Raw genomic sequence first — 12346 nt, 5'->3', positions numbered from 1 at the left:
TATCACGCATGGTAATAATTATGGGAAAAGTATCCAAACAAGAAATAAAAAAAGGCACAAATTTGTGTTTTAGATTAAATTTCCTATTTGAAATTGTCTTGCATCAAAAGCATTTGCTATTATAGGCCTACCCAAACTCGAAAATTGACATTTTGACATCGGGTTTATAGGCCTCGATGGTCGATCAGAGACATCAACATTTTTGACATCGAGTTTTAACCGTAGATGGTTACATAGGAATAGAGTAGGCCTACATTTGAAATTCGAAAACGTTTTAATCGTATTTAAAAAAAAATGCTTTACGCTGTTCATGCTGTTAAAATATGTATTGAATATTTCGTTATTCTAAATATTGAGAATTAGGCCTACCGTTTACTTAAAACAAACAAGGTTTAAAAATTGGTTTTTTTAAAAGGATATATGCATGAGGGTCTAAGTAGGCCTATCCCCAATCATATTTTTTTTAATCAAGTCTATTATAGGCTTACTTACAACAAAGCTTAAAGACCTGAAAGTGTTTTCTTTTCTTGTAAACGAGAGCCTGAAGTATTTTCCCAAGCGCCTCGGAAAGTTCGGAAAAGTTTGAAAATAAGGGTTTAATTGATGCCCATTATTTTGTGTGGGAATAGGCCTAACACTCTGAACATTCACAGACCATGACTGTCGGAATTAACTTTAAAAAGGAGGCAGAAATGAAAAAAAAATCGTCGGAGGGTTGAATCAACAGCTGATCATCATCAACGTAAATAAACAAAAGTGGTTGAGTAATCGATAGCAACACTCGTTTCCGTTTCCTTGGTCGATGGTTCATCGTCGACGCGTGATGGATGTCGACTTTTACCCATGATGCTCTGCGCGAAGTAGATCAGCCAGGCTTGATCGTAGGTGGCGCGCTGTATTTGGAATCGCGAGAATTAGGCCTTCATTTAACCCATTTTTGGATTTTTCAAACTAAAATTTTACAATAATAAAAGTTTCTCAATTCTCAGGGGGGAACATCCTCCTTCAGATATCCCCCTTTCACTCCTGCTTTGGACACCCAATATGTTTAAAGCAATAATAAATAATAATAGTGAAAACGTGAAACATTCTGTTCTCTGGAGGACACATTCCACCTCAGACACTATTTGCAGCCATTATTTACATTTCTACATCCCTTACTGACTGGCCCTACACTTTCAAAAAATTGTTTCGCCGCTGCTGCATACTCATATCTATTTTTTTTTTTTAACACCTCTACATGTTCTAATCTTGTTGTGTTTCTTCCTTTTTCAGTTCCACCTGTGTTTTCCCCACATTTACCGTCAGTAATAGAAGGCAGGAGATTGGGGGATTTGACCATCAACTGTACCGCCGCAGGAAAACCACCACCAAAGATAGAATGGCTCAAGAGTGGAATTACCATGTCAAATGATACTTTTAGAGAGGTGGGTGACAGCTAGACATTTTGACTGCTAAGGCCTAAAAAATTGTTTGATTGGCGTAACTAGACTGACCCTAAAAGTAGGTCCAACCCTGACTTTTTTTTCACAAAAAAGAATAAAAATCAAATAATGATAAAAAAATTACATTAAATTTTTTTTAAAAATAAGAGAGGAAAAAAAGGGCTTTTGTCAAACGCAATTTATAGCTTTGAAAGTAAAAAAACAAACAAATAAAAAATCTAAATCCCTACATACCTACCCTATTTTTTTTTATTTTTTATGTTACACCAATCAAACAATTTTTTTTAGGCCTAAGGTGCATGACAACATTTTCAGTCGCCATTCTAGGTGACAGTGGTGTCGCAAGGTTGAAAAATGTGGGACAGCCATCAAAATGTGGGGCATGCAAAATTTAAAAAATTGGAATAACCATTTAAAATGGTTCCTTGACAAAGAACCATTTTTAAAGGTTCTCTATCAAATTTAAAAAGCTCAAAAATCCATAAAAAGGGTTTTTTTGTTGTTGTAGAACCAACAAAGGTGATAGAGCCTTAAGGGGGTACTACACCCCTGTGGTAAATGTGTGACTATTTTTGCATTTTTCTCAAAAAATAATAACACACTGGTAAAAAAAAGTTATGTTTATTATTGGGGCAAGGAATCCAATTACTACACTGAAATTTCAGTGACTCAAGACAAGCGGTTCAGTATATATGATAGGAAATAAGGTACATCCTAGCGGTACCTTATTTCTTATCATAAATAACAAACCGCTTTTCTTGGGTCACTGAAATTCCAGTGTAGTAATTAGATTCATTGCCCCTATAATATACATAACTTTTGTTATCACTGTGTTATTAGTTTTTGAGAAAAATGCAAAAATAGACACAAATTTAGTACCCCCTTAAGGATATCTCCAGCAATCACAACATTATGCCTTATATGATAGAAAATTAATTATCAAGCATGAATCACATGATTTTATTTGAAACAAACTCATATTGACCATAAAAACGAACTAATACAGCCGTCTCTCAACACGCGATATCCAAAATTCCAGGGCGCCAAAATTGTCCAGTGTAATGACGTCCTAGTAATACAATGAAGGCTGACAACAAATGAGCACAAGTAACCATGATATCAATTGCACCAGACAATTTCGGCACAGGAATTTTGAATATCGCGTGTTGAGAGCCGGCTGTTTTTATTTGTTTTTATGGTCAATATGAGTTTGTTTCAAATAAAACCATGTGATTCATGCTTGATAATTGTATTTATTATTTTCGTGTATGGTGTTGTCTTTTTTTAAGACAGTTCTTGTTGCTTCTGATATCCAAACTGCTGAACAAATGAAGAGTTCTGTTTCAAAAGCCCTTACATCCAATTCTGGCTAAAATTTAGTTTTTTTTGTTTTTTTTTCCCGTGCTTATATTTTTATTCAAATCATAAAATGTCAAAAATGCGACTTGTTCTTGGTTTTGTCAGAACGGGTCACATATAAACTGAGCTCAAAAAGAAACTTATAATTTTTTACAGCTTGTGAATCTTAAAATACTGTCCATCAAAATGAACCAAAATTACACACATGATAACTTCAATATGTTTAGTTATTGGCATGATATTATAGTGTGGGTAAATATACACATTTTGGTGGTTGTTTGACCTTCATACTACCTTCCCTTCCAGAGATATCGTATATTTCCCGTTTGGGAAATCTCAGGGAATTTCCGGAAATCTGAACATAAAATGAATATAGAATTGTTTTGTTTTAATTTTTTGATGTATATTAGTAGCATGGAATGTTCTTTACCTATTAAAACCAAAGGGAACTGTTTTTGGGTCACTATGTTATGTTTGAAAAAAACATTTTGATTAACAAAAGGTGGAATGCAAAGGGGGTCTTTTGGAGCTGCAAATTGGGCCTTTCATTGCTTTTTGGTTGAAAATCACCTGGGAAGAACCCAGAACTGTAAGGAATGAACAATGTCTTTAAGAGCTAGAACTTTAAAAATGAGAGGTCTTTCAGTGCTCTATTTTGGTCAAATTTAGGGGGTCTTTCAGAGCTGCGAAATCCAAAAAGGTGGGTCTTTTCAGGGGAACATACATGTATGGTATTGGTAATTTGTGTTAATTATGATAGATGAAATGAAATGAAATATGCAATGATATACACATTTTTTTTGCTTCATGTATCCAAATCGGTAGCGTAAGCAAGTTGGAATAAGAATGTTTGTGTGATGGGCCAAAATAAAATGCAGAAAACATAATGTGGCGTAGCCAGCACTTTTTCAGAGGGTTGGCAAAAGGGGGGGGGGGCAAGACAATTTTAAGGGGGCAAAAAATGCCTAGAAGTCTTAAATATCAGGCGGCCACCATCCTACAGGGGGGAAAGAGAGCTGCCCCCTCCCCTTTGGCTGGTCACACGCCGAAAACTTTTAATAAATTTTTCTAGCCTTGTCTGTTTGATTTTTTCATAGATCAAAGGTGGATTATTTTACATTAGTGAGCTGCACACAAGGGACAATGGAAAGTTTATATGCACAGCAACCAATCCAGCAGGAACAGTAGCCCAAGTAATCAGGATACATGTTAACTGTAAGTTTTCTTCTAAATTACACAATTTATTGCTTCTTGAAGCAATCAACATTTATAATGGGTAAATTTTTAGGAAATTTGACTGAAATTTTTTTGGACATGTGACACCCATGGGCGCAGACATATTACAGTACTTAAGCAGTCTGCCAATTTGGTGCAGATTATGTCGTATACAGAAGTGGGGTTCTGATTGGCTAATTGAATCACATCATCATCACGTCTGCACCTCATTCGCTAGTCAAACTGTAGTACCACGTGGCCTAGACTTGCGGCATTCTGGTCCACTTTTTGTGACAATTTATTTATGATTCTCTAATCTTAGAAATTTGATTATGAATCCCAGAACGGCATGCTTTTTTAAAAGAAATCTTTTCTGACTGGACTAAACTGAAGCACAAGAGTAACTTATTCATATCATTGTTGTGTATTGTTTCCAGCTGGACCTGCCAGATTAAACGCCACCATCAAAGTCACAAGCTGGTCAGCTACCTTGAACTGGAAAGTACGACTCACCAACGGCAATAAAATTAATCATTTTGAAATGGAATATCAAGAAGTAGACCCAGAGATAACGACATGGATGGGGGTTGGTGGAGACATTCCAGGAGATGCAGTAAGTAAATCATCATTCCGGTGGGTTCAGTTTGTATTTAAAGGTAGGACGTATGACCGTTCCAGGATTTGAAAATGACCCCTATTTCATGGGGAATAGAGGACATTTGCAGCTATTTTGCGCGAAATCAAGGAAAATTTGCCCCCAAATACCTCCCCTATTTTTAGCATTTTGAGGACGCATTTTCATTTCACCCCCTTATCACGAGGAATCGAGGAAATTTTTCCGAAATAAATACCCCTATTTATACCATTTCAAGGATGCTTTTGAATTTTTCCCCCTATTTCACAGGGAAATGAGGACAATTTTTTTAATGGGAAAAATACCCTATAAATTTTTGTGTGGAACTACTAAAAAACGGACAGAAAAAAATACAAAAAACCAAAACTGTAGCAGTAAAACGTGGACGAAAGTCCTAGAAATACACCCTATTTTTCATTTCAAGGACAATTTTGCTCCAAAACACCCCTAATTTGGACAATCGCAAACAATTTTGTCGTCAAAAATTCCGCAGACATTTCTTGAAGAGTACCCCTAATTGGAACCATCATGCGTACACATCGTCAGTGAAGACTGAACCCACCGGGATCATCATTCCCTAGTAACGGGTAGTATATGTGTTAATAAATGGGCTATTCTAGTTGAAATCCATTATACACCCCTCTGTGGAATATATGACATTAACCCTAAGGTCTTTTTTTAACTGGAAGGGAAATAAGGAAGGAATAAAGAGAGAAAACGAGCAAAGAAGTTGTTTGCTGTGGGTGGGATTCGAACCCGAGAAATCTCGCATGCCAAGCACTAGGTCGGTGAGTCATGGGTCTTTCACTGACCGGGCCAACAAAAGCATGCCTTTAATCACTTAGGTTGGTTGCATCATCATATCATGTGGGATGCACGCACACACAATGCATATATCAAGTAGTGTTTTGTAGTACTCAGGCGTGTTAAGGTTAATCTTTCACACAGGATGTGGTAAATTTCAAATAGGGTTAGCTAAATGGGAGCGACTTGGATGGCATTAGAATATTCGGGCCAGTTGCATTTTTGAAAATGTGGAATTTGTGGGGGTATCACAGAATTTTCTTTGTTACCTTTGTGAATTAGGAGTATACATCCTTGCTCTATGGCTATGGGTATGTGAATACTGTGTGCAAATATAACTATTTTGTGTTTTGGAATCTGGGAAATGCATCTTACGAGAAATGCATAATAAACACTTCATGAGCAAACTTGTGCAATATCCTAGATGATAAGGAATGTCTTAAATTTAAACATGACAAAATTTAGGTTTTTGTATCAGCCCAGACCTTGCAGAATTTTAAACTTTTCTCTTACCTCTTGAAACAGATTCATCAGGATCGTTCATAGTTCATAAGATTGATAAAGGTTCTTGTTCAGATCCAATAAAATGATACTACTCACTCAGAAATATTTCAATTCCTATCAGGAATCTTGTTCACTCTGGTACTGGTGTTTCTAGGTGTTTTTAGAACCGGCAACACTTCTGTCTAGTTTTGAAATTTATGACCAGGTCATAAATTCTCGGCAACAAGAAAGTTTGGTGACGTCATCAAAACCAGACAGAAGTGTTGCCGGTTCTAAAAAACACCTAGAAACACCAGTACCAGAGTGAACAAGATTCCTGATAGGAATTGAAATATTTCTGAGTGAGTAGTATCATTTTATTGGTTCTGAACAAGAACCTTTATCAATCTTATTTTCTCTTACCGATCAGGCAAGTCCACTTAGAAATCCACTTGCCCAACTCATTACATTCCGAGCACCAACAATCTTGATCAAATGTCCGCACGTTATACATATCAAAACGTTAGGGTACCCTAAATGCCATTGATCATTTTCTTATTTCATTCCATTACAACCATCCATTGACATCAACAAAAATCAAACATTTTCTCAAGACATTTGTATTACTAAAATCAGAACTTTGAAATTACTAGTCCTATATCATGCTTCTTTACACCAAAACAAACATGAGAATGTCCTGCAATTTATGATGATATGGACAATAATGTAGATGATATTGTTCACTCGCAAATAATTTTTATTCACCTTCACCTATGCATTAATATTGCTTCATTCTCTGCCTGCGATCCGCGTTTTTCAGCTTTTTCACTGATTTTCTACGTATTTTGACCATTTATCTCAAAGCATTTCAACGTCATGACACCATTTGTATACCTGCTTCCTGATATCCAATTGGAGCTTGGGATGTTTCTAAGCTTATCATCTAAGAAAGAATCTGATTGGTCAAGTATCTCACTCGCAAACAGCGGAAAAACTAAAACACCAGTATTGAACTTTTATACAGCAACAGCCAAATCACCTCTGCGTGAACCAGATATCGTTGGTCTTTCCGCACTCTGTATACAATCACGTGCAGTGAGGCGGTTGGTATAGTGAGATTTCGAAAAGGTTAAGACTGGTAACATGAGCCTGCACAGAACGATATGCACAGATCTCGTTTGACCTTGTGATCCCTATAAACAGTGTTGGAAATAAGTAATAAGTCGCAGTTTGTAAAGGGTCTATCACAGCTAAAACGTTTTGATATGGTCGTGCGAGAGCCAAGGCCTTTTCCTGTCACATCATTTTGATTACTACGAATCTGGATTTTCATGTTCACTCAACCTGTACAGTTGAAGGCTGGCCACTTACATAATAAGAATCGGTGAGTCACCGAAGCAAATTATCGTGACCGTTGGGGTCCACCCATCTATTTAAATATCAAACCAGTTATGTGATTTACCATAGAAATTCTAATGCCTTCAAAAGTCCCTGACAACAGAGTACAATAGGTCTGCAAGCTCCTAACGTATGACTAAATATTACAATACGTAGTTGTTCACAGGATTCTCATGTTGATATTTTCTTGACTTTGCAGAGACAGTTTACATTGATGGACTTAAAGGCAAACACAACATATCAGGTACATATGTGGGCAGTCAATAAAGAAGGCATAGGAGAGATTCTGACAAAATTATTTGTCACAGCACCAATAATGAGTAAGTAGGCCCATGCAATATGCATGTACAGTATCAGAGATGCCAACATTAACACCGGCATTAACATCCAGAAAATAGGGAGGATTCAAACAAAAAATAGGGAGGTTTTCAAAATTACATGCAACTTCAAGGGCAAAAACTTGCCAGAAATAGGGAGGTTGCCAAATTTGGGTGTCAAAATGCACAATTTTTTTTACAAAAATAGGGAACCTTCCTCTAAAATAGGGAGGGTTGGCATCTCTGCAGTATACAGATCAAAGGTCTTTGGCTTTTATCGTGGCGTGACACGCGAGACAAAATTGATACTCAACTACACCCAAGGTCATGTGGGGGTCATTGAAATAAAGTTGAATAAAGCATATCAAAACCTTTAGTAACATTTCAGAATCAGTGAATCCACGACAGACTTGGCCATTCAAAAGCGCAACAGAAAACTGGCTAAAATGGCCAAATTTTTCTTTAAATCGCCATCAATTTCGAACTAGTGAACTCAGAATTCTATTCCCACGTTTATATTACCTTGAGATATTCCTTAACCCTAAAATTATTTTTTTTTTTTTGTTTTTGCTTCCATGAACCCGCCTGAATTTTTATTTATTCCATGTTTTCACTAAATTGTGTTCCTTTCCCTGCGTGGAATCAAGTTTTTGTGGGTTTTCCTGTCAAACCTGCCCTGTTCCAACAGTCACTCTCCGAAATAGCGCTACGCTATTAAAAATGTCCTCGGGTTAATCGACTGTATAGACATTTTCCCTAATGGTCATCTAAAAATGGTTATGATAGACCTGAATTTAGTCTCGCCAAGCATACAAAAACTATGGGTACCCCGAATCAGAAGTCAATTCTAGTCCCTTCGATAACTCGCTGGGTCTGCTAGTCTTAGTCACAGTCTATATGGCACAGCATAATTAGCATTACAGTGAAATGCGACCAAGCGTAGGCTTTGCGTAGACTATACGATCTATTTTTAGCATGACTCCACTGAGCTCGCGTTGATCAAGGTCACGCTCGCTTTTCATTGCACAGTGAATATTATTTTGGGTAAAAAACATGTTACTTTTCACATAGAAAGGTTTTGATATGCTTTGGCAAAAAAAAGTAAATATAATATACACCCTTTTACAGTATTACTGTTGATTCAAGAAAAATGCAGTGCTCATTATCAGTCCAAGAGAACGCCAAATATGGATCAGGAGTATTACATAATAATACCCTGCTATGACAATAGCTGCACTAGGTTAATCGTATAATCTCCTTATGTGGTTAGCATGGCTGGGCCAGGAAATCCACAAGGTCAGCCAATGTATGTACATGTATTCGGTACATATGCCATATCTTTTACAATGGGTGATAAATTTCTGGTTTGTTTTATTTCAAAAGCGCAACATTCGATATTCTAAAGCTTGGTCCAAATCCAAGAGAAGAACCAACTCTAGTAATTTATGTGGTTTCAAATTATATCAGACGTTGCCTTTTTGATAGAAATGGTGTTTGTTGATGTGCACAGTTTCCCATTAGATCATAACATGCTGTTGTACATCCAAGGTCAAAGGTCTTTTAATCCATATTTGGCGTTGTTCTGGGACTGATTATGGGGAAGAAATTATCTTGTTTTGCCAAATGAAATATAGCTTGATCCTTTAATTAGTTTTAAAGCCATAATATAACATTTGCTGAGGAGAATGCCCTCAATTTTGTCATAATTCTGCCAACGATTGTAATATACTATATTAAACTAACATGCCCTGCAAAAATCAAGACTTTAGGTACTGTAGTTTTGTCAAAATTCGCGATTTTGAATAAAACGCAGAAACCGTCGTTTTATTATTACGATGGAAATATTAACGCGTACACGATGTTCACATCGCAGTACGTACACTACATGCAGGATGGTACATACACATCAAAGGCCCGTGCAATAGCACAACCGACGGAGTGACACTGCATTGGTGACATCTGCGCTGGTAGTAAATTTCAGTTTTCTTTGCTTTACCTCAGTTGTCCGGCTCAAAATTAAAAGGGGTCATATCTACATTAAAAGCTACCATTTTATGGAAAAGAAATACTAATCTACTTTTTGTGGAAATGTTATAACATGGCTTTAAACTGGCAATAGATTTTTAATTTTAATATATGGCCATTTCTTGTAATTAAAGACCAAAAACATCCGTTTTAGGGTGTTTTTCGTATGCTGTGACAATTAAGATGTGACTTGTGCCAAGTCTTGAATTTTGTGAGTGCAGTTGTAAGAAAGTTCATTTTCTCTCAAATTGCAAAAATATAACAACAATTCACTTTTGTTTTTTAATTTCTTTTAGCTAATACTGTACCAAGAGGTATAGCCGGTAATCATCTTATCATAGTAGTATCGGCAGTATCTGTCATCATATGCCTCATTCTTCTCTTAGTATGCATTGTGTTAACTCGCAAGAATTCACGCTTCTGGTTCAGCAAAAGTAAGTGTCAGAAAAAATCAACCATTGTGTGTTTATACAGGGGGGCTTGTTAACACCAAATGGGGACATTTCCTGGTCTAAATCTCGACAAACAGGGACATTTGAGACATTCCCGGTTGTAGATACTTCTCCCCATTCACCCTGTATGACTAAAATTGCCAAACAATGCCATTAATTAAGATGTCCCTAGTTGTCAGGTGGTGTAGGACATGTACCCTATTGTAGGTTTCAGAAAAGTGTCCCCTAATTGACACATACAAATGTCACCAATTGACACATAAATACCCCCAAAATTGGTGGGTTTTAGGCTATAATTGTGTGTAACCCATTTGGTAGGTCTAAATATTGATGGGCCCACTTTAGAACTTTTAACACATCTCCCTATCCAAACCAAACATGAGACCACCCCTCTTCCTCTTGCATGTTTTGGTATCTCCTTAGTCAAACAATGGCCTCCGACACATAATCGGAAAGTTGCGGGTTCGAGCCCCGGCGACGCCATCGTGTTGTGCCCTTGAGTAAGGCACTTTATCTCGATTACTCCTCTCCACCCAGGTGTATAAATGGGTACCGACATTCTTAAATGCTGGGAAGGTAACAGACTCGCTGTGGAGGAGGTATAGCGATCCCCCTATAGCAACATTACATGGAGGAGTCTTTACCCTTTACCTTTTTTAAACAAACAAATATGTTTGTCATTTTGCTTTTTTGATTGTGTTTTGCGGTGTTTGTTTCTTTTTTGCTTTGTAGCCCATTTCCCCCATTTTTTTGGTATAAATAAAGCCTCATGCATAGGGCTACAAAAACCAGGATGGCTTTCACAAACACCTTTTTGTTTTGCCTTTACCAGCGTGCATAGGCTATTTAATAAAAGGCACTAAATTTAATGCCCACATGACCACCAAGCCAAGACCACCAAGTGATCAGTAGATGTGCTACAATGCTAAGAGATAAAATAATTACACATTGTGTGATTCTGGTTTTTTTAGTATGTTTTCAAGAACTAAATTTTGGAGGTTTTCACTGACGGAAAAAAAAGTTATTGACAGAAATTCTTATAAAGTTGAAAAAAAAATGACAAAAAAATTTCAAATTGAAATACACAGGAAGACCACCCGCTGTGCCAAAGGTCACTTTTCCAGACATCCTGTGTAGAAGCTGTAATGTCAGCGCCCATCTGGTCACGTGGGCATTAAATTAAGTGCCTTTATTTAAATACCTTAAGGCGACTGTTTACACCAACATTATTATACAAATATTGACTGCTATGAGGGGCATGGTTAAAATTATAGGCCCAAGGTGATCTCAAAACCATGACTATGCCCGAGGCGAAGCGGGCCTATAATTTTAACCATGCCCCGAATAAAAAGCAGTCAATATTTGTTTTATATACCAAATCTTAAGATTCTTGTCATCTGTTTGGTTAAAAGCATCAATTTTGGGAAGAGAAATTAATAGTTTCAATGCGAAGCGTAACGGCACACAGATTACAATCTGCGATTTCTGCGTAATTATAAGCGTGGAAACATTAACGCGTGCGTAATATCATTTACGCTGGGAAAAGCGCGCAGTTTGGTGCGTGGCGCACGTGACCGGTCCATAGTTCATTTCCATGGACCGGTCCATAGTTCATTTTGCGGGCATAGTTAATTCAATGACTGCACTTTCAACCAATCAGATGACAGGAATCTATATATGAGGTATATAAAACTTGATAGTAATCATCTTTTTGCCATTTTCTTTTCAGATCAAGAAGACGGCCATTCACTCATAAACAGTCAGCAAGATTCACCATCATCTGGGTCAGTCGTTAATCCAGCATTCGGCACAGAGAACGGCGGCAAACAAGGAGGCATGGAACTACACGAAGTGACTCCCAGGAGTACCGTTTACGGCACTACATCAGGAAAACAAGAAGTTGTTGACACTAGCGCATAGTGTATTGCAATCGATTGATGTTATAAGATGTTTTTATTTAATACTTTATGTGGCAGCGCTACGGGGAAGGGACATTACTCCCCAATATTTTTCTTGCACCCGCCACGTTTGAGGCAAAACCTCCAAAATTACGTAAAATTTCCACTTTTTGCGATAATTTTGCACAAAATTCAGTCAATTTTGCCCCCCCCTGAAATTCCCTTTCCCCTAATCCCCCACAAAAAAAAGCGGTGCCGGCACTGTCTGTGTTTATCAATGAGGTAGAAGTAAAGAGTACCAACTGCCATATTTGAG

The 12346-nt window shown here is 37.3% G+C and overlaps 1 protein-coding gene across 1 annotated transcript in view; it reads left to right on the top strand.

Moving 5' to 3' along the window:
- Nucleotides 1-12112, top strand: part of LOC140169827 (protein turtle homolog B-like) — a 69636-nt gene extending 57524 nt beyond the window's left edge. The window contains exons 12-17 of the mRNA XM_072193128.1: nt 1276-1427; nt 3902-4019; nt 4457-4632; nt 7538-7658; nt 9977-10114; nt 11862-12112. Coding sequence (XP_072049229.1) covers nt 1276-1427; nt 3902-4019; nt 4457-4632; nt 7538-7658; nt 9977-10114; nt 11862-12052 — 896 coding nt within the window. The 3' untranslated portion in view covers nt 12053-12112. The remainder of the gene's footprint in view (nt 1-1275; nt 1428-3901; nt 4020-4456; nt 4633-7537; nt 7659-9976; nt 10115-11861) is intronic.
- Nucleotides 12113-12346: the final 234 nt, after the last annotated feature.

This window comes from Amphiura filiformis, chromosome 14 (assembly GCF_039555335.1).
Source record: "Amphiura filiformis chromosome 14, Afil_fr2py, whole genome shotgun sequence".
NCBI lineage: Eukaryota > Metazoa > Echinodermata > Ophiuroidea > Amphilepidida > Amphiuridae > Amphiura > Amphiura filiformis.
Note: the sequence above shows the minus strand (reverse complement) of the source record. Positions and strands in the feature narration are given on the sequence as shown.